General features: G+C 46.9%; 2 protein-coding genes across 2 annotated transcripts; both read right to left on the bottom strand.

The window, feature by feature from the left end:
* Positions 1-11248: 11248 nt before the first annotated feature.
* LOC144701267 (uncharacterized) lies at positions 11249-12938 on the bottom strand. Its single transcript, XM_078573033.1, has one exon. It carries the CDS (start codon positions 12912-12914, stop codon positions 11436-11438), a length of 1479 nt encoding a protein of 492 aa, XP_078429159.1. The 5' UTR covers positions 12915-12938; the 3' UTR covers positions 11249-11435.
* A 5421-nt stretch (positions 12939-18359) lies between these two features.
* Positions 18360-19505, bottom strand: LOC144701442 (uncharacterized). Its single transcript, XM_078573250.1, has one exon. It carries the CDS (start codon positions 19503-19505, stop codon positions 18360-18362), a length of 1146 nt encoding a protein of 381 aa, XP_078429376.1.
* Between the last annotated feature and the right edge of the window lie 650 nt (positions 19506-20155).

The following is a 20155-nucleotide window of genomic DNA, read 5'->3' on the forward strand; positions in this document are numbered from 1 at the left end:
ACACTATGTATCTATCATTGTTCTTCAATCCATGGAGCGCCTATGTGCACATTTTCTATGGTCGAGTAACTTAGAGGGAGGCCACCAACATCATTGGGTCTCTTAGCAAAAAGCATGTTGACCGACAGATGAGGGGATCTTGGGATTAGGTGTCCTCCAAACATCTAGGAAATGCTTTAGAAGAAGCTCATGTGGCATATAGGTATCACGAGCTCAGCCTTCATGTGTTTTATATCGTCTAAGTACGATGAGTGGGCTTACCAAAGGCTCCAAACAGTGGCGTACTTGACAACGCCACTGGCTAGAGATATCCACGATGACCCGTTGGCTCGTCGACCAAGGCACAATTAGTGTCTGGTACCTTATCTGGCTTGCGGATATTGTTTTAGCTCACCAAGATACTATTCTACACATCTCACTCTAGTTGACCGTGGCCCAATTTCTACCGAGAACATGAGACTCTTATGGGAGGAACGTGGACTTCCGTTAGACTTCTTACCAACGTCTATGGCCACTAAGACAGGGACCTCCCCTCCTCGTATATCTAGACACTCATGCCTGATGACAGTTCCTCATGTCGTTCTTCTTGAAATAACTTCCTAGAGAAATTTTCTACTCATGCTTGGAGTCAACGCATTTGGCACCCAACGATTATCACCCATGTCTCATTCTTCCTTTATAGATTCATGCACCATGGCCTACCCAATGATAATCAATTATCTGTGTATAGGGCACTCCATTAGTGACCTATACAAGTCACTCCATTTCACTCGCATCTCGTTCTTCCTTTGGAGATTAGTCATCTTAAACACTCAAGGGCAGTCATTGTATCTAATTGGAGAAAAAAATTAACACGTGAATGCTGATAACGGTTGTATCAGTTATCTCATGCCGTTTGTGGGAGAAAATAAATTATTGACAGATTTTTCAAAATCTTCTAACTCCCAAGAGGGAGTGATAATAAAAACATCATCATAAGGTGTTTACGATTAAAAAATTTATCGATTCACTCATCACACTTAAAAGCGTCTTCTGGTACCTTATACTCAATTGAAGCCCCATTTAAAAAGGTAGAAAGTGATGGTTGAGCATGAATTACAAAGAAAGAACAACGTATTGATAAATGCGTGTGAATGAGTAGAGGACTTATGAGTAAAGATATATGTCTGCAACATTTTTGGGTGAAAGGTACAAGATATAAATTAAATGCAAAAGGGTGTTGAACCCCCGGCTCTAGATGTAATAGGCGTAGTTATCTTTGTACTCTTCAGAGCTTCATTTACCTTTGAAATTAGTATACTTCATTCATAATATTACTGCCTGCATCAACCATGAACGTGGGAAAATAGGAACGAAAAGGGGAAAGGATACGAGAGGAAAATTTTTCATCCAAATATTGGGGAGTTTTATCTGGTTGTAATAAAACAACTTCGTGGGAGCAGACATTATTATTCTTAGCAGCGAATGCACCAGATTTCATATTGTACTTGTTTATCACGGTAATTTTTTATTTTTATATGCTCCATTTCAATATAATATGATAGCTACACGTGAATGTGATCAAGAGAAACGACTATCCACCCATCCTGCTATTAATTTATCTCAGAGACAATGGCTGTTGGTTTATGTAGTTTTCCATCTACATGTGGAAAATAAACGATTACTGTAGTTACTTTATTATAGAGAGATTGTACAAAAACATTAAAGACCACTCCGTATGAGCATTTGTGGACTAAATCTCCACTTAAATTGGCGAGTTGAGGAATAAAGTGTACCTTTTTAATGTTGATTTTTATGAAACCAGTGTCTAGGTTGCTGCAAGGATCATGATAAAAACCGCGATGGCATAAATATCATATTTGAGTCAAACCCTAAAGAAAATACCTGTTGGTTTAAGTGGCTAAGGTACGAACAAAGGGGGGGGGGCTTAATAAGGTTTCTTGAGTTTTGTTCGCTCGGTAATAAAGGATATGGCATCTAGAGAAGGGAATAAAGGACATGATAGACTCAGTTATTTATCTGGATAGATCAGGCGTGTCCTTTGGAATTCTATGAAGATAGAGTTGTAATTAATAGTTTATGTACATCCTTGTGATTCATACAGGTTAATACAGTAAGCTCTTTCTGCAAAAGAACAGCCTCTATCTAACCTTAGTGACTCTGTAGTAATGGGTACGTGATCAACCATACACATCATATGAGCGATACTAGATAGCACTTTTCTATTTGGATATTTCAATGCGTCCTTCTAGAGTTGATAACACCCTAAATTCGGTCTTTATTTCATGCTATTAACACAAATTTATACATTTAAAGAGCTTAAAATGGGGTTGTTATCATATATTTACATAAATTTAATGTTTCCAAGTGACTTCTGATTTTTCCCTAATTTTCTGTTAATTTTATGAATTTCTGAGTTTTATTTGAGCTTGAAATAATTATTTTTAAATGAAAATGGCAGATTTAAAATTTGATTTTGAGCTTAATTATGGGGATGAAATACTGAAATTTCTAGAATTTAATGGAATTTTCTAGAATTTATTTAGGATTGAACTGGATTTTTTGAGATTTATTTAAGTGAGAAATGAATTTTTAAAGAGGAAAAGGATATATTTAGAATGAGAAAATGAGTTTTAAAGCAATTTCTACTCTTCTAGGGCTTTTCGTAAATTTCAGTTGCAATTATGCCCTCAAAACAGCTCTCGGTCGTGTATGCAGGCGTAAATCTATTATTTAAACAGTTACAGGGTTTTATTGCATTTATTTACTATTTTTTAATGGTTTTTATGATAAATCAAAGGAGAGAGAATGCACAAGGGGCATATACACAATTATTTTTGGGCGGCGTTCAGCAGCAATTCCAAGCTTTCTAAAGGACTTTTCCACAAAAAGGAGAATTCAAAATGCGCCCGCCAATGAGAGGACGACACGTCATGGCGTGTTAACAAAGAAATGAATAAATAAATGAATTTAAATACAATGGCTTAAATTGGTTTAAAATTCAGTTATTAATAACTTTTGATCCTGAAGTCCGATTGAGATGATTTTTTATGGATTTGCTCGTCTTGATCCCCTCTTTCTATCTATGTAGTTGGATCATTCAGATCAAGACAACATTGATAGATAAAAATTAATTACTAAACGGCGGTAAAATGGTGATTTTGACCATGTAACCTAAGTATAAAAGCTGAATTTAGAGAGGCGGAGCTCATTCTTGATGGTGCTCTATCACAGCTGCAAGACATAGAGGAGATCCAGCTTGGATCAACCTATTTGGTACTTTTTCCTTCTTTGTATTTGAAATTTTGGTGTATTTTGGATGTTGTTAGTTGAATTTCTTAATCTTTCTTCTTGATCCTTGTCTGAACTTCTAAATCGCTTGGCTTGAGTGGAATGTACAAGCCCTGACTAGGATTTAGAGGAGAAATTGAGATATTTCCTAGTTATTCCAAGTGCATATAAAAGAAAACTATAAAAAAAAACTTATAAAAAGGGTTAACATTCTAGGATATTAAATTTTCCATTTCATTATCCAATAAAGTAGTTATTACTAAATTGTCAAACCTAAAGAACCAACCAAAACACTTCTAAATTTTCTTCTTAATCTCTCTAATTGAATTCTTTGATCCTTTCAATTGGATCAATTAATTCAACTTAGAGCCCCTTATTTCATCTACTCCTCTCATCTCTTCTACCCCCCTTTCCAAATTTCTCATCTAATTAGGGTGATTCAATCTCTATTGAAGATTAAATTAACCCCAATTAGGTTCAAATCATTCAAGAAGAACATCAATTGGATTCCTTACTAGCTTCCCTTGGACGACACTCGTACTTATCACTACACATCTTAAGTAGAGTTTTTATAAATTTTATTGTATAAGCTAAAATTGATACCATTCATAGTGATAAGCCAAAAATAGGGGTAAATTTTATGCAATTTTAAACTCTTGTCGTTGTCAATTTTTGCTTATAAAATAAAATTTATAAAACCTTGCTTAAGATGCACAATGATGAGTAGAGGTATCGTCCAAGGGAGGCGAGTAAAGAGTTCAATTTGATGATTTTTCAATAATTAGGATTAATTTGAACTTCAATGAAGATCAAATCAACCTAATTAGATAAGGAATTTAGAGAGGGAGGTAGAAGAGATGAGAAAAGTAGAAATAAGGGAGCACTAAGTTGAATTAATTGATCCAAATGAAACGATCAAGGAATTCAATTAGAGGGATTAAGAAGAAAATTTTGATTTGGTTGGTTGTTGTAGGTTTGATAATTCAGGACTAACTACACTATTAGATAATAAATAAAAAAAGAAATTTTAATACCTTAGAATTTAAGTTTTTTAGAGTTTTCCTTTGAAATGCACTTGAATACCTAGTTAAATCTCTTAATTTCTCTTCTCAATCCTAATCAGGGCTTGTACATGCCACTCAAGCCAAGTGATTTAGAGGTTCAGACCAGAATCAAGAACAACAATCAAGAAATTGAACTAATTTCATTCAAAATGCACAAAAAATTCAAATACAATGAAGGGAAAATTACCAAATAGGTTGATCCAGGCTAGGACTCGTCTCTGTCTTGTAGCTGTGATAGAGAACCATCAAGAAGGCCCAACCACTTTCACAGCTCCAGGAGTGGCCCAGAGTTACATCTTGCATGACTTTAATGATCTTTTATGATGTAATATGATGAGTGCCGGGATCGGACAGCTCGTATTACGTCACAACAAGATGAGGGTTGAGTTCAATAAATCCTTTTTTTTTAGAAGAAATGAATGTCGTGAGAAAAACCCAATTGAGCAATAAGAGACGATTACGAATGAGGGTAGACGATTGATGACGTCCACTAAGAAAGATATTGATCAGATTAAACTCCCAATAACCCTTTGAGACCAACTAAGACGTCTACGAGTAAGGGGCGTTTGACGGCCCGGAGTTGTCCCAAGCCTAAGGATCAACAAATAATCGTTTGCCGCAAAGAAATCCTATCTCTCGACAGGTGGTTAACCTATAGCAATCATCGTTGTAATCTAAGGCAGAGGATTCGATAGTGGAAGACGGCACTGGAATAAGTAATAATACTGGGAATTAATGGAGGAGAGACGAGCAGGTACCTTGTTGACGATAGTCCACGGGAGCGTAGTTCGATTAGAAGTCAGGCCGACAAAGGGGACTCGATGAAGGCGACTAGCGTGAGGACGGTGACCCGACGTGGTGCCAATGAGAAGAGGTGCGGGGCAAGAGACGGATGGTCCAAGTGCCGGATCAGTGTCGGGTTGGCGGTGCATGCAGACTAGGTGCGCTGGCGGCAGAGGCCGCGGGCACGAGAGAGGGCCGGCGTAGGGGCTCACCAGGCGCGCACGCCCGGGGGCCTGGGTGCGCGAAACCACTAACGCGCAGGCGCCGATGTACGGATGCACGACAGAATGCGCTATGCGAGGAGGGCAGACGTGGGATGGCCACTTGCGCACGTCAACCGTGCGGCGCGCGACGCGGGCGGAATCACCTGCGTGCTGCGGCGGGCGGAGCACGCGGTCAGGGCAATTGCGCGCAGCAGCGGAGCAGGGTGCGCGGGCTGGGCACCTGCGCACGGAAGCGGAGCGGGGGCGCGGGGGCTGGGTGCCTGCGCGCAACAGCGCAGCTGGGCGCACAGGCAGGCGCCTCTGCACGGCAGCGGAGTGGGGCGCGTGGGTTGGTCGCCGGGGCACGGGAGCAGAGCGGAGAGCGCATGCACGGGAATGGGGCGACGGCGCGCAGTTGCGGAGCGGAGCGTGCGGGTGACCGTGCAGCTGGGGCGGATGGTCGGAAAGTCGATGGCGCGATGGTGACCGGGGCATGCAGCGGATGGCCGGTATGCCGGCGGACGGTAGTTGAGAGATGGTTCTTGATCTTGATCCTCCAAGAATCCCAAGAAAGAGTTTGACATTTCTTGATTCCTGGACGTTCTTGAGGCAAGAACGGAGGTTCGTTGGCGGTGATGACGATGACACGTCCCCAGAGTAGTCTCGACGAGGAAATGCTGGCGACGGCAACCCCCAACAATGGCAAATCTTGAATCTTCAAGGACGACCTCAGAGTGATCTCGACGAGGAAGCGTTGATGTCTCCAAGAGATGCCGATCTTGAATCTTTAATCTCGGACTCGGAGTGGTCTCGACGAGGACGGAAGTTGATGACTCACGGAGTAGTCTCGACGTGAGGTCGTGAGACGGTAACCCACGGAGTGGTCTCGACGTGGGACAGGAACACCCACGCTCCCTCTACTCTCTAATTCCTATCTATCTCTATCTCTCTAAGCACTAAGGTAGGAAAGAACACACAATTTTCAATTCAACAAAAAGCCTTCTTCCACTTGGGCATGCTATCCCCTTATATAGTGAGGATAGGTGCCAAGTGACGTCAGGTAAGGGTCGAATCGTCATGAGACATGGTTCAACCTCTATTCAACGGTTACAAGAGAAAAGGAAAACAACCTGGACGAGGCCCAAACACCGGCCCAGTGCGTAAGATCCATGAACAAAAATTACAATCACACGAGACAAAATAAAATGTGAAAATGGGAAGATACTTACGCGGAGTATTTAAACCCCAGATGGTGAGCATCAGCATGAACAGCCCGGTGTGGTTGGACTCGTCCCGTCCCGGTGTCACCTGGATGGTCCCCCATCACTTTAATGAGCCTTTAATCTCATTAAGGCCAAATCTTTGAAAAAGGGCAAGCCAACATAATGAGGAGAAATCAGAGGATATAAAATTGATTGGAGGAAACCACTTCACCAGGATTGAGGCTGCAGAAATGATCTGTACTATTCAAGGCCTTGGAAAATCAAAACGGTGGAGTAAGCAGGGGAGCGTGCTAGCTTACTCCACCAAAGACCTCATCGGAGCCGCCATCATTATCGACGACAGTACGCCGGCTCGCGTCCAGCCCGACTGGCGTGCCAAGGCGAAGGTGAAACACCTGGGTTCGAATACTACGGGTAAAGCAGGTCTGCGTATCCGACCGTTTTGATTTCCCAAGCTGTAACATCATTCGGGGCTGCGCGTGCCCGACAAGTCTGTGCACCACCCGGGAATCCTTTGTACCGTATGCAGTCCCGAAGGTCGACCTGCTCTTGAAGATAGCACCTACGACAACACTTGATGGGTGTTGACCCGTTCGCATGATGGACCGTCTGTTCGCGCAACTTCTTTGACTGCGCGCACTGCATGACTTCCAATTGTGACGTTGATCCAATTATAACATCAGGCTTTTGATGGCCGCGGCTCGACCCAGTCCTATAGTGGCACCACCAAGCCGCGCTGACTACTACAATATCCGCAGCCTAGCCCTAGTGGCGCATCTACCCGGCCTCGCAGCTGCGCCGATGACCAGCTATTCTACCGTGTTGCTGTTGGCTCCCTCTACTATAACCACTGCTTGTGTACCACACGGCTGACGCCAAGCCCAAGCTGTCATTATCGCCACACGTACACATTGCCGCTAGCGCTGCGCACACCGTGCACCCATCTCTTGGGACACCGTATCTACGTGCAGATACCACCTTGTCCTGCGGTGTTAGAGCCGAGCCATCATGCCGGTCACACTACATCGTACGTGGTGACCCCACTCCGCCGAGCCATGATCATCTGCCCGTGCCGTTGGCTGTTGCTCATCCATCCAACTCGTCCATCAACCATCTCATGCACCTCGCTCCGACGCCGCACCATTGCTGCCTGTCGAGCTACAAAGTACCCGTCACTGCGATGTCACCACCCCACTGCTCCGTGCACTGACGAAGACGACGACGACGAAGGCCACCACCGACGAGGTACGTCATTCCCCTTGCTCGTCAATTATATTACGTCCTAAAGTATATTTTCGGCTGCACTCCCCTGTGCTCAGGATGGAATAGGTGAGAGCTTATATCTACAAAACTACGTCACGAGTAAATTCCGAGGAATGGGTTGAGCCGGTCAATTGTGTGGGAGTGCCAACGGAATTATTCCAATAGACGCCGTAGTTTCCGCCGTCGCCTCAGCGAGGGTCATATGGTCACCGTCACCGTCACTATCACATGTCACCACCCTAGAGCTGGAAGCTCGGTGAAACCCCACGAGTTAGGGCCTCCATGTACAACAGCCTAGGATTCAATGCATCAGAAAGTTACATCCCGTTAGGGAATTATCCATTGAAAGACATCACTGATGACGTCCAACATCATCTCAGTATCTAAGCGTAGTCTCGATACTCGATTGGACGACGTCCTCGATGACGTCTGTCATCACCCTCACAATCCAATGTAGTTCTCACTCTTGTTTCAATATAAATCCATGCTTTAGTGGTCTGTGTGCATTTGTTATTGAGTCCTCTTACCTTTAGTGAGAGTTGGGTAGAGCAGGGGCATTCCAGAGCAAGCGCTGCTAGAGAAGTGGAAGAGTCTTGATCACCTTGGGCCTTGACCGGTGCAAAAAAGAGGTTCGATCACTATTTCTTCCCCTTCATCCCTATCTATTCACCTCGGTCTGAAGGTTAGTCTTGGAGCAGCTAACCAACATCAAGACGGTTCCAACGCCTCCAACATCCAGAGGGTTAATTTATTTTAGTTTATTTAATTTAATTTAATTTTATTTTAAATCTAATATAATTCCGTAAAAATCTTCAAAATTCTCCAAAACCATACTCTGTCTAATATTTCCTTGTAGGATTAATTTTCTTAATTATAATTGTAGTAAATATTTTTACTTTGCTTTATAGATAATAAATTATAAATCTACCAAAAAATAAAACAAACTTATACAAATCTACCAAAAAATATTTTAAACTGAATATTAACTAATGATTACTTTGCTCTCTGAGGATCGACCCTTACTCTCCTTAGGCTAGTAAGGTTTATAAATATAGTTTTTGAAATTGAGATTACCTAAACGACTATAATTAGTGATTACTTCATCATTAGTACTCCAAAATATGATCTATCAGGTCATGATGATCTGACTATGTAGTGCTGAGGGAGGGTCCCATAAGAAATTCACAGGCTCAATGACATGTAGAGGAGTATTTTCAAACCTTTGGCATTTGGCATTTAGTCGAGGCATCTTTTGTGGAAGGAACTGAGGACTGTGGTAGACCTTTGTTGAAGCTTTGAGAAATTTAGGACAGTTCTGACAGTTTTCTGGCCGCTTTAAGAGCTGAGGAAGTACACAGAAAAAAGGTCTCCCAAAACTTCAAAGCCATGCCAATACAAAAAAGGAGAGTTGGGGAAGTACACAGAAGTTGAGGAATAAAATCGGGGCCCTTTCCTTTTCTATGATCAGGGATACCTCGTGAGTTAATGAAAACCTCTTTCTGGATTCTAGGCTCAATTTAACATTGGATTGCAATCACTCGGCTTGGCAGGTGGAATCAATTTTGTACTATAAGTTTTTGAGGTATTTCGTCAAATATGTCATTGAGGTATTTAGTATGTAGTTGTGAGATTTCTTTGCAATTTTCTCCTCAATTTCATATGTAATAAATCCCCTAGATTACTGCATAAAAATATACATATATCCATATTCCCTCTCTCTTCAACTATTCTACCCTTCTTCTATAATTAGTTCCAATAATGATGAATTAAATACGATCTTACTATTTCACTAACTATTTTACATATTTCATATATTCTTAAGGAATGAAAACATCTTTTATAAGTATCCATCTAAATATTCCTGTTTCTCATAAAAATGTTAACTGGTCGTTCTCTCAACACCTATCATCCGCCTCTGTCTTAAAAATAGTCCTAACAGACATTTCCCCCATAAAATAGTATCGTCGTTATTGTCTCTTGCGCCTTTATCCCGCATATTCTCTCACATTACTATGTTATATTAATACTCTATCTGGAGGGGATTACTCTCACTGTTATTACTGTCATATCCTTAAAACCCTAACTATTACTGTCTTATTTAGTCTAGGTTACCATAATAAATATCTCGTATCTTTGGCCTTACCATCCAGTCATCCCATTCTCCTTCGTTTTTTTTTTCTCTCTTAACTCATAAATTACATATATAGCTATATACCAGTCCGTGTGGGGATGGCCTGACTCACCCCTAGACCTCGCAAGTGAGTTAAATAAATATTAGATATTATTTTATTGCAGTAATGAGACGACGATGACAACTAAATTGCACAACTTAATTTGCTTCATCATGCCGTTATGAAGCTCTATCGACCATCACATAACAGAAAACAAGTCAATCACTATAAAATGTGTATCTTTCTGTTTCCATGCACAATCTTTCTATTATTTAACCTGAACGAGGTGGGTACATTCGAATTTCATTTTGTTTCACTTTTAATTCAGTTTTCCATCTTTCTGTCCCTTAAGTCTTCCTCTTTCTCTACTGCGGATATTGTACGATCAGAAGCAGGTGTATACATTTTGTTTCATCTTGTGGCCACGATCAATTATCGGAGTTTTACTTGCAAATCAACAGAATGAATTGAATCCGATCTGAATAAATATTGAAAGTGAAATCCTCTATACTTGTTGAAAACTAACTGATATATAAGATGCTTCAATCACATTGCATAGAATGATATCCTCTATCCTTGTTGAGCTTAGAGTCTTTGGAATGGAAACGCACAAAGCTAAACGATGCCGATGGTATCTCAAAGTCTAATAATCACTTACAGACCCGTGACATAAGTAATCAACCTCGTTGATAGTTGGTAGAGATGAATTCATTAAAATCCTTGAGTGTACATCAGTATAAAAAAAACGCAGTTCCCTACACGTAACCACTGCAGTGTGAATTAGTCATAGCTAATTCACCATAACGCATATCCCTGGAGTTGTTGTATAAACATCACACATGCATTGCATATATATGATTTATTTGAATGAATACTAAACGGGCCATCCAATGTGAGACTGCCCGGGGGGGGGGGGGCGGGAGGGGGGCCCTGATATAACTCCATCAATTTCAGCCATGGTTATTCATCTCACGCCAAGAAGATGTGTATATCATAATCGCCTTAAAGACATATGTTGTGTGCGAATGAGTGGGTGATTGTTATGTCGTTGAGCCTTCTGGTGAGATACACCAGACTGACGCATAGTTACAATTAACCAATGTCCCAGGTTTTGTAGTCAAGAAAGAGACAAATTAGGACGGCAACCATTAGAGTAAACCTTGCAAGCCTCGCTCCCAGCTTTCTAAACTATGTGCAACCAAAGGACGATGAGATGTCAAATTTCAATCATAGAATGCGATGACATCATATTCGGGGAGGGAGTATTTTGCGATAAATGAAACATCGGAGAACAAAACAAGGTAGACCCTGGGCCGTTTAAAAGCTGGGCACAGAGAAGACATGATAATTTGGAGGGTGCAAGATGATATCAGGTGGAGCTACCTAATGACAATACGCGCGGGGGAACATAGTTGTGAGAGACTATGGATAGATAATCTATGGGCAGGAAAGTCCTGCGGGCACGGGGCGGCCGCAGAAAGCCAACAGAGTGGCCACATCCCCAGGGACACTGAGTCTTATGCCAAAGAGTCTGTTCCTTGCAACGAAGCAGAGACAGCTGGCGGCCTGCTGGTTGGAGAGTCTCTCGATCAAGTCACAACAAGGAACCCTTGATATGGGCACACGAGGGCGTCGTTGCGGAAGGCTGAGTACGTTGACGCAGACGCGCAGCTTGATGGCGTCAAATAGGCAGAACACAGGCGGACGAGGAGTTGGCGGCGGTGGGGACGGCGGCGGAGGTGATAGCGGAGTTGGAGGAGGGGGAGCCAAAGGTACTGTAGGGGGTGGTGTCGGAGGAGGCAGGGGAGGAGTAGAGGGGGGCGAAGTTGGAGGCACAAGAGGGGGTGATGAAGGTGTTATAGCCGGAGGAGGTGGGGAGGGAGGAACAGCCGGTGGCGGAGATGGAGGCGCGGACGGAGGCGTGACCGGGGAAATAGCTGGGGGGACAGACGGAGGCGATGACGGAGGGACCACAGGAGGAAGCGTGGGGCTTACAGTCGGGGGCGACGATGGAGGGGGAGTAGGAGGTGTCAGAGGGGGCGTTGTCGGAGGAGATGCGGGAGGTGTAGCTGGGGGTGAAGTTGGAGGCAAAAGCGGGGGCGTCGACGGTGCGACGGACGGAGGAACTGTCGGGGGCAGAGATGGAGGTAGGGCAGGAGGTGCGATCGGGGGAAGAACAGGGGAGACGGACGGAGGCAGCGACGGAGGAAGAACCGGAGGTGCCGCAGGGGGAACAATTGGGCTCGCGGTTGGTGGTGACGGAGGGAGGGTAGGAGGCACTGCCGGGGATGATGTCGGAGGAGAGAGGGGAGGAGTAGATGGCGAAGAAGTTGGAGGCGCAAGCGGGGGTGCTGAAGGTGTGATAGCCGGGGGGACCGTTGGTGGCAGAGATGGAGCTACGGCCGGAGATGTGACCGGGGGAACAACTGGGGGTACGGACGGAGGCAAGGATGGAGGCACTGTCGGAGGCGCCACGGGCGGAAGACTTGGGCTCGAAGTTGGCGGTGAGGATGGAGGATTTGCAGGAGGTGTTGTGGGGGGAGCGGCCGGTGGCAAAGAGGGTGCGATTGGGGGTAGCACTGGGGGCGTAGTTGGGGAAGAGACGGGGGCAGTAGATGGAGGTGAGGCTGGAGGTACCACTGGAGGCGAGGCGGAGGGGACAAGAGGGGCGACGGGTGGAGGCTCAACCGGTGGCGTGGCCGGAGGAACGACTGGTAGTGCAACAGGAGCTTCCACGGGAGGCGATGCCGGAGCTACGGGGAATGGTGTTGGAGGTTCGATGGGCGGCGGCGAAGGTGGAGCACTGGAGGGGTCTGGAGAGAGGGCCGGCTGAGATGACGCGAAGCCTGCGAGCATAAGGCTGAAGAGCAGAGCCATTGTTCTGGCCGCTGTCATCTTGGATGACATGGCGACCATCTGAAGGGCTCGTGTTAAAGCCGGAGGGCGGTGCCGGGTACTTATAGGCTCCGGAGGGGAGTTTAGTTGTTGACTTTGCGCATTAAAAGCGTTCGGACGAGAATTAAAAGGCGCGATCTTAACCCCCGCCTGTATAGATTTGTGTACAAGAATGTCTGAATTGATGGGATTCATCCTGAATGTCTGAATTGATGTTATTTCATACGGGTAACAGTTAGGCGCATTATTGTCGCCGCGGAATAATAGTGTTTTGAGATACGTAAATCATTGTCGCCGCGGAATAATCATTGTCGCCGTGGAATAATGACGTCTCGAGTTTTTCGGACCAGTCGTCCCGAGGGAGAGGAATCCGCGAGGGTCGGACGTTTCACACGGGCAAGGCAACATGCTGGACCCTATATTGTTCTTCTGGTTTCAGAATTTCGACAGATAAATATTTCTGCGGTTCCGTATACTTGAATCAGGCGATATCGCAAAGGATGTCTGACTTTATTTCAGCGTACGACGATATCAGGCCACCCGATGTTTTCTCTTCACGGGGTGAGTGCTAAGATTTTGAAGGTCTCTGAGCGGCGGTATTGCCGGAGATTGGCGACTAATTCGTCATTTACCCGAGTAGAAATGGTAAAGCTTCTCCGTCTAAGCTATGACTTATAGGCTCCGTCTAAGCTTTAATGACACGCTAGCCTTGCGGATCGGACGGACAGTTATGAGACGAAAGGGCCAAATTTAATAACATCTTCGACGGTGTCCTCGCGAGGGCATCGCAGAGATCGCGAACGTGAGACTGTGGAGAATGAACGTTGGAAAACCGACGTTACTTCCAACATGCTTACTTCATTGGTGGTTGCTCTTTGATAACCTCATGCTAACCTTGCGAGTCGGAAGGAAAAGTATGAGACGAAAAAGTGGAATTCCGTCGCCCAGTGATTGGTATTCTAAAGAGGACTTTGCGCAATCCCACTGCGCGCTTTCTCGACTAAAGGAATCTTAAGCCCTGACGTTACTTCGGACATTTTTACGACGACCTGGTGAAGCTAGCTGCTGTTACAATTCTTCTTGCGGGGAAAAAGATGGCATCCTTAGAAGGAATCGGCACTGAAATAAAAAAAAGGGGAAAATACGGCACCTATAAAACACTCACGGCTTCTATACCCGTGCGACCAACGACGGCAATCAATCGCGATGGTTAGTGGACGTGGCGATAAGAGATTAAGTGGCTGCGGAGAATACGTGAAGTAGGTCAGAGTATTTCCAGTGCGCATCATGTTTACTTTGGCATAGTGGGAAGGGAAAGGCTTCTCGTTAACTTTGACTTCGTCTGGGAGATCCGTAAGGGCATTTGACTTAAGCGGTACGTCTTCTCAATCGGATGGAAAGTAAGTGAGGAAAACGTCAAATTTAAGAACACCGTCAACAGTGTTCTTCGGAGGGCATCGCGGAGTCAACATCCGTGTCTTCTAGAGAGAATAGCTGATAATATCCAAGGCTACTTTGTACATTTGATGATCGCCGGGTTAAAAGTAGACGCCGTAATATCCGTCTGGGGGAGAAGATGGTACTGATTACAAAATGAAGTAAAGTTCAGAGGTTCGCATTGAGTCATCCGTTACGGAGCTTGTTGTTTCGCTTCGTCGCTCTCGAAGGGGTAAGAGCTAACGGATGACGGGCAACGCGCAGGACGACTACAAATTAGACTAATTAAGCGAGGTCATATGACCGAAAAAGTGGGTCCACCGGACGATACGCTGACCGTGACGAGAAAGGACGCTGAGGAATCGAGATGATAAGATATGAATACGAGACCGGAAGGAGAAGAGCAAGGCGGCGTCCTTGAACTGTATATCAGGTGGAGCACATATTAGGTGTCTTCAGTCTTGTTGAGAAGGTTTCCCCAGCTTTGTCTTCTCGAGTCGTTATTGGTAGCCTGCTAGCCGCGTCCGAGACGTCAGAGGCCAGTGTTTGATTGTTAAGTCACGGCGAAAAAAGAAGAATACGGGCGAATGCCTGGAAGAGGAAGAGGTCCGTGGAGATTTATGCATGTCTGGGATGTCAGAAACTCGCCGGAGAAACGCCGCGGTTGGAGGTCGCCGGCGACATCACCACTGAACACCAGTGACTAAAGAAGGAGGACCTCGGTTTTAAACTCAGAAAAAAGCTATTTTGAAAGGAACCTATTTCATCTCTTAAATAGGAAACAACAGTGGAAGGAAAAATAACTAACTATCACCACGATCGGCCAGTGTTGCGCGGCGTGGAGAAACTCTCGAATCACCGCACAACGTGCCCACAATCCGTTTACATGGCCACGAAACCACATGCAAGGCTCACATTGACAATGTCCTCCTGAGCTTTGCTGTGCTCACCCTGGACATCAAGGAGGCCAATCTTGGCACGAAACTCATGGAACTTGCCTTTTCCGAGTGGCTTTGTCAGAATGTCACTTAATTGTTCTTCACTCGTGATGAATTCCACGCTGATCTGTCCCTTCTCTGCTGATTCCCGGACAAGATGATACTTTACTTCAATGTGTTTGCTGCGTCCACGGAGAACCGGGTTCTTGCTCAGTGCAATGGCAAACGTGTTGTCCACCCTCAACGTTGGTACGCTTGGTGTTGTACCCTGCATTTCTGCTAGCATCTGGGCGAGCCACAAACCTTGGCAGACGGCATTGGCAGCCGCAATGTACTCTGCCTCACAACTAGATTGAGCCACCACTTTCTGCTTCATTAATTGCCAAGTAATTGGGCTGCTGGCCAAGAAGAAAATGACTCGAGTTGTGCTCTTTCGAGCATCAACATCACCAGCGAAGTCACTATCACTGAACCCTGTCAGCTGGACCTCCTCCTTCTTTCTTTCGAACCTGAGACCCCAGCTCTTGGTTCCAACTACATAGCAGAGAATTTGCTTCACAGCGGCCAGGTGATCATTTCGTGGCTCCTCCAGAAAGCGACTAACATATCCAACAGCGAAAGCAAGATCTGGACGAGTATTGACCAGATACCTGAGACTCCCCACGATGCTTCTGTACATTGTTGCATCAACCAGCGGTTCCTGGCTTCTCTTGCTCAGCTTCAGACGTGTTTCCATTGGTATTTGACAAGGATTACACCCTGTCATGCCGCTCCTCTCCAGAATCTTGGCGACGTAGGCTCTTTGGCTGATCGAGATGCCCCTCGCGCTCTGCTTTACTTCAATGCCGAGGTAGTAGCAAAGCAGGCTGAGGTCGCTCATCCAGAATGTGTCAGCCATCTCCTTCTTGAACTTCGTCTTCGCAGTTGGCGCCGGTGATGACTAGGTCGTCGACATACACTCCCACCACCAACTGCGCATTCCCTTTCCACTTGGTGTAGATGGCGTGCTCCACGGGACTCCTCCTGAATCCGAACGATGTTAGCGTGTTGTCCAACTTCGCGTTCCAAGCCCTTGGCGCTTGATGCAAGCCGTAGAGCGCCTTCTTTAGCTTGAACACCTTGTGTTCGTTGCCGGCGATAATAAAATCGGCGGGCTGCTCCATGTACACCTCCTCCTGGAGATCTCCATTCAAGAATGCCGACTTCACGTCCATGTGATGCACCTCCCACCCCTCGTGTGCCACGAGAGCAATGAGAAGGCCACAGTGTCGAGTCATGCCACAGGTGCAAACACCTCGTCGTAGTCAATCCCCTGGCGCTGCGCGTAGCCCTTCACCACCAGGCGCACTTTGTACTTCACTACGGCTCCGCTTTCATCCCGCTTCACCTTGTACACCCACTTCAACCCAATCGCTCGACAACCGTGCGGGAGGTCGACTAGGGACCAGGTGCGGTTCTCCTCGATCGACGTCGTCTCCTCCTCCATAGCCTTCTTCTAGCTCGGGTGGCACTCTGCTTCAGTAAAGGAAACCGGTTCATCAGAACTTACAGCGTGCAGCTCCTCTGCAATTAACGCCCGTGATGCGAGCCCATGCGGCGAGGCCAACTCGATATGTCGTTGATCTTGCAGAAGTAGAGTGGTGCATCATCACCGTGATCAGCATCCAGGTTGTCGACGCAGACACTAGGTGGGGTGGTGAACTCCACCTCCTCTCCTCCATCTCCGATCGGTGCTGCTCCCCCTCTAGAGTGCCCGGATTGTGGAGACATTTGCTCAGGTCCCAGCGCATCATCCTCCGCAGGCATCTAATTCCCGATGGTATACTCCACCATGAAACTGTTGCCCTCATCGCCTTGTTCTGCGCCGCTGCACCAGTTCCACTGGGCTTTTTCGTCGAAGACCACGTCCCGTGTCGCATGGACACTCTTCGTGGTGGGATCATAAATACGATAGGCTTTTGATCCACGCTCGTAGCCGCTGAAGATCATCTTGCGTCCGCGCTCCTCCAACATCTTGAGATGTGGCGTCGCGTTCCGGATATAGGCGACGCAACCGAACACCCTCAGATGGTGCACCGTCGGCTTCTTTCCGTGCCATGCCTCGAACGGCATCATACCATCCACGCTCTTCATCAGGCACCAGTTCAGGATGTATACAGCAGTTGCCACTGCCTCACCCCACAGCCAGCCCAGCAGCCCCTTTGCCTTGAGCATGCTCCTTGCGGCTGCTACCACCGTACCATTTCTACGCTCGACGATGCCATTCTGCTGCGGGCTGTATGGCGCTGTGTGTTGACGATGAATACCTTCTCCCGCGCAGTACTCCGCGAACTCGTGTGAGGTGAATTCGCCACCCCGATCGGTATGGAGCGCTCCCATCTTCAGTCCGGACTCGCCTTCCGCCCAAGCCTTGATCTCCTTGATGGCTGTTGGAGCACAGTCCTTCGATGGCAGCATGGCCAACCACATGTACTGGCTTCGATCATCCCCGAGTAGTAGGAAATACTTGCTGCCGTTTGGCGTCTCTAGGGCAAGTGGACCACACAGGTCGCCGTGTACCAGCTCCAGAATGCACCGCGCCCGGTACTCACCCTGCTCAGGTAACGACGACCGCTTTTGTTTGCTGACGAGACACGCCTCACACAGCTGATCCACCCGACCAACTTCTGGCAACCCACGCACCAGCTCCTCCCGAGCCATCTTTCTTAGTGCGGCCATGTTGACATGGCCAAAGCGTGCGTGCCATCTCCAGGCTTCCTTGTCCAACTTCGCCGCCAAGCACACCGGCCGAATCAGTTTGACGTGGAGGATGTACAACCGGTTCTCTCCGCGCATCACCTTTGCTAGTAGCCGTCCGCCTGATTCATGGATCTTCATTGCCCCCTTCTCGATGTCGACTCGGTACCCAGCCTCATCGAGTTGGCCGACGCTGGTGATGTTTGTCGTCAATCGGGGAATAAAATACACCCCCCCCCCCCCTGAAAGACCAGTGCTCGCCATTCTTGCACTAGAACATGACTGTACCTCGACCTTCGATCTGTGCCAACGAGTCGTCGCCAAACCGTACAGACCCGAGCACCGCCGCGTCCAGCTAGGTGAAGGCCATACGAGAACCTGACATGTGGTTTGTGGCATTCGTGTCCAACACCCACGTTTCTTCATCACGCTGTTCCTCGTCTCCAAGGTGGGTGAACATCTTCTCTTCCCGCAACTGGATCTGGGTCGGCGCGTCTGGCCTCTTCTCTTCTGCCTTCGGACTCGCAGTAGAGCTTCGTGGAGTGGAGGTTGGTGCCCGCGAAGTCGATATGACTGGTGTTGACTCCACAAAAAATAGTGAAGCCCCCTCTTCTTCTTGGACAACGTGGGCCTGCTCCTTCTTGGACTTTGAGCGGCACTCACGAGCCCAATGGCCCAACTTCCCGCATTTTCTGCACTCATTGTTGGACCGGCCTAAGTTGCCTGACGAGCCGCCTGACGACGACCCCTTTTCGCTGCCATGGCCGGGTCCATGCCCACGTTTGCCACGGCGCGCTGCGTTGCTGCTTCCTCCGCCACCAGGTTTGTTCTCAGCATCGCACTTCTTCAGCCGTGCGTCCCACTCCTTAGTCAGGTACAACATGCCCTCGTGGTGCATCGCCGACGGTGTCTCTTGGAAGGCATCCTCTGCTGCCTTGAGCCGACCCGTCAGGTCAGCGATAGTGAGTGTTGATACATCGAGCAACGTCATGATCGCGACCACGTTCTGCCTGAAACGTTGGGGGACACTGCGAATTATTTTCTCTACTACCTGCGTCTCTTCAATTTTGTCGCCGAGAGTGGTGAGAGTAGACGCCATGCTGTTGAGACGCAGTGCGTAGTCCTCAACGAACTCTCCCTCCTTGAACGTCGCCGAGTCAAACTGCCGACGCAAGTTCTGAGCCGACGTCTTCCTTACGCGGTCATCGCCTATCCACATGGTGGCGATAGCTTCCCACGCTTCTTTGGCCGTATCCTTGTCCACAATTACCGACCACATCTCTGACGGCACGGCACTACAGAGCACGTCGAGCACCTGCATTTCTTCATGGGGTTCGGCGTCCCCTTCCTCAATGGCGCTCCACAGCAGCCAGGCTTTGAGCTTTATTTTCATGAGTAGCGCCCAGTCGGAGTAGTTGGTCTTGGTGAGCACTGGGAACCCGGTCCCGGCGCTCACCTCACGAATCACCCTCTGGACGATGCCGTCCTTGCTTCCTGCCATCAGTGCGTATTGATTGCGCGATCACGATTCCAGCAGCTGTACCCTGCCGCGATCGACTCCCGGCCTGCAACCTAAGCTCTGATACCACTTGTCAGAAACTCGCCGGAGAAACGACGCAATTGGACGTCGTCGGCGACATCACCACTGAACACCAGTGACTCAAGAAGGAGGACCTCCGTTTTAAACTTAGAAAAAAGCTATTTTGAAAGGAACCTATTACATCTCTTAAATAGGAAAACAACAGTGGAAGGAAAAATAACTAACTATCACCATGATCGGCCAGTGTTGCACGGCGTGGAGAAACTCCCGCATCACCACACAACGTGCCCATGATCCGGTTACGTGGCCACGAACCCACGTGCAAGGCTCACATTGACATGGGACAGGGCCGAGTCTGATGATGAATGGATATGATCATGCGTCCGTTTAGTGAGATGTAATTTGAATGAAAGGAAAACAATAGAACGGCATCCGAGACTTAAAAAGACCGCATATTTGTCTATACGTTTTCTACGAATTAATGTAACAGTACTCTGAGGATCATAGGTGTCAGTTTAGTGCGATGTAACTCAAACGAACAGTCGAAAATATAACCGCATCCAGACCTTTAGATGCCATCATTTTTTAGCTCAACTTTTCTATGAGTTAAC

The sequence above is a fragment of the Wolffia australiana genome, chromosome 3 (genome assembly GCF_029677425.1).
Source record: "Wolffia australiana isolate 7733 chromosome 3, ASM2967742v1".
NCBI classification, from domain to species: Eukaryota; Viridiplantae; Streptophyta; class Magnoliopsida; order Alismatales; family Araceae; genus Wolffia; species Wolffia australiana.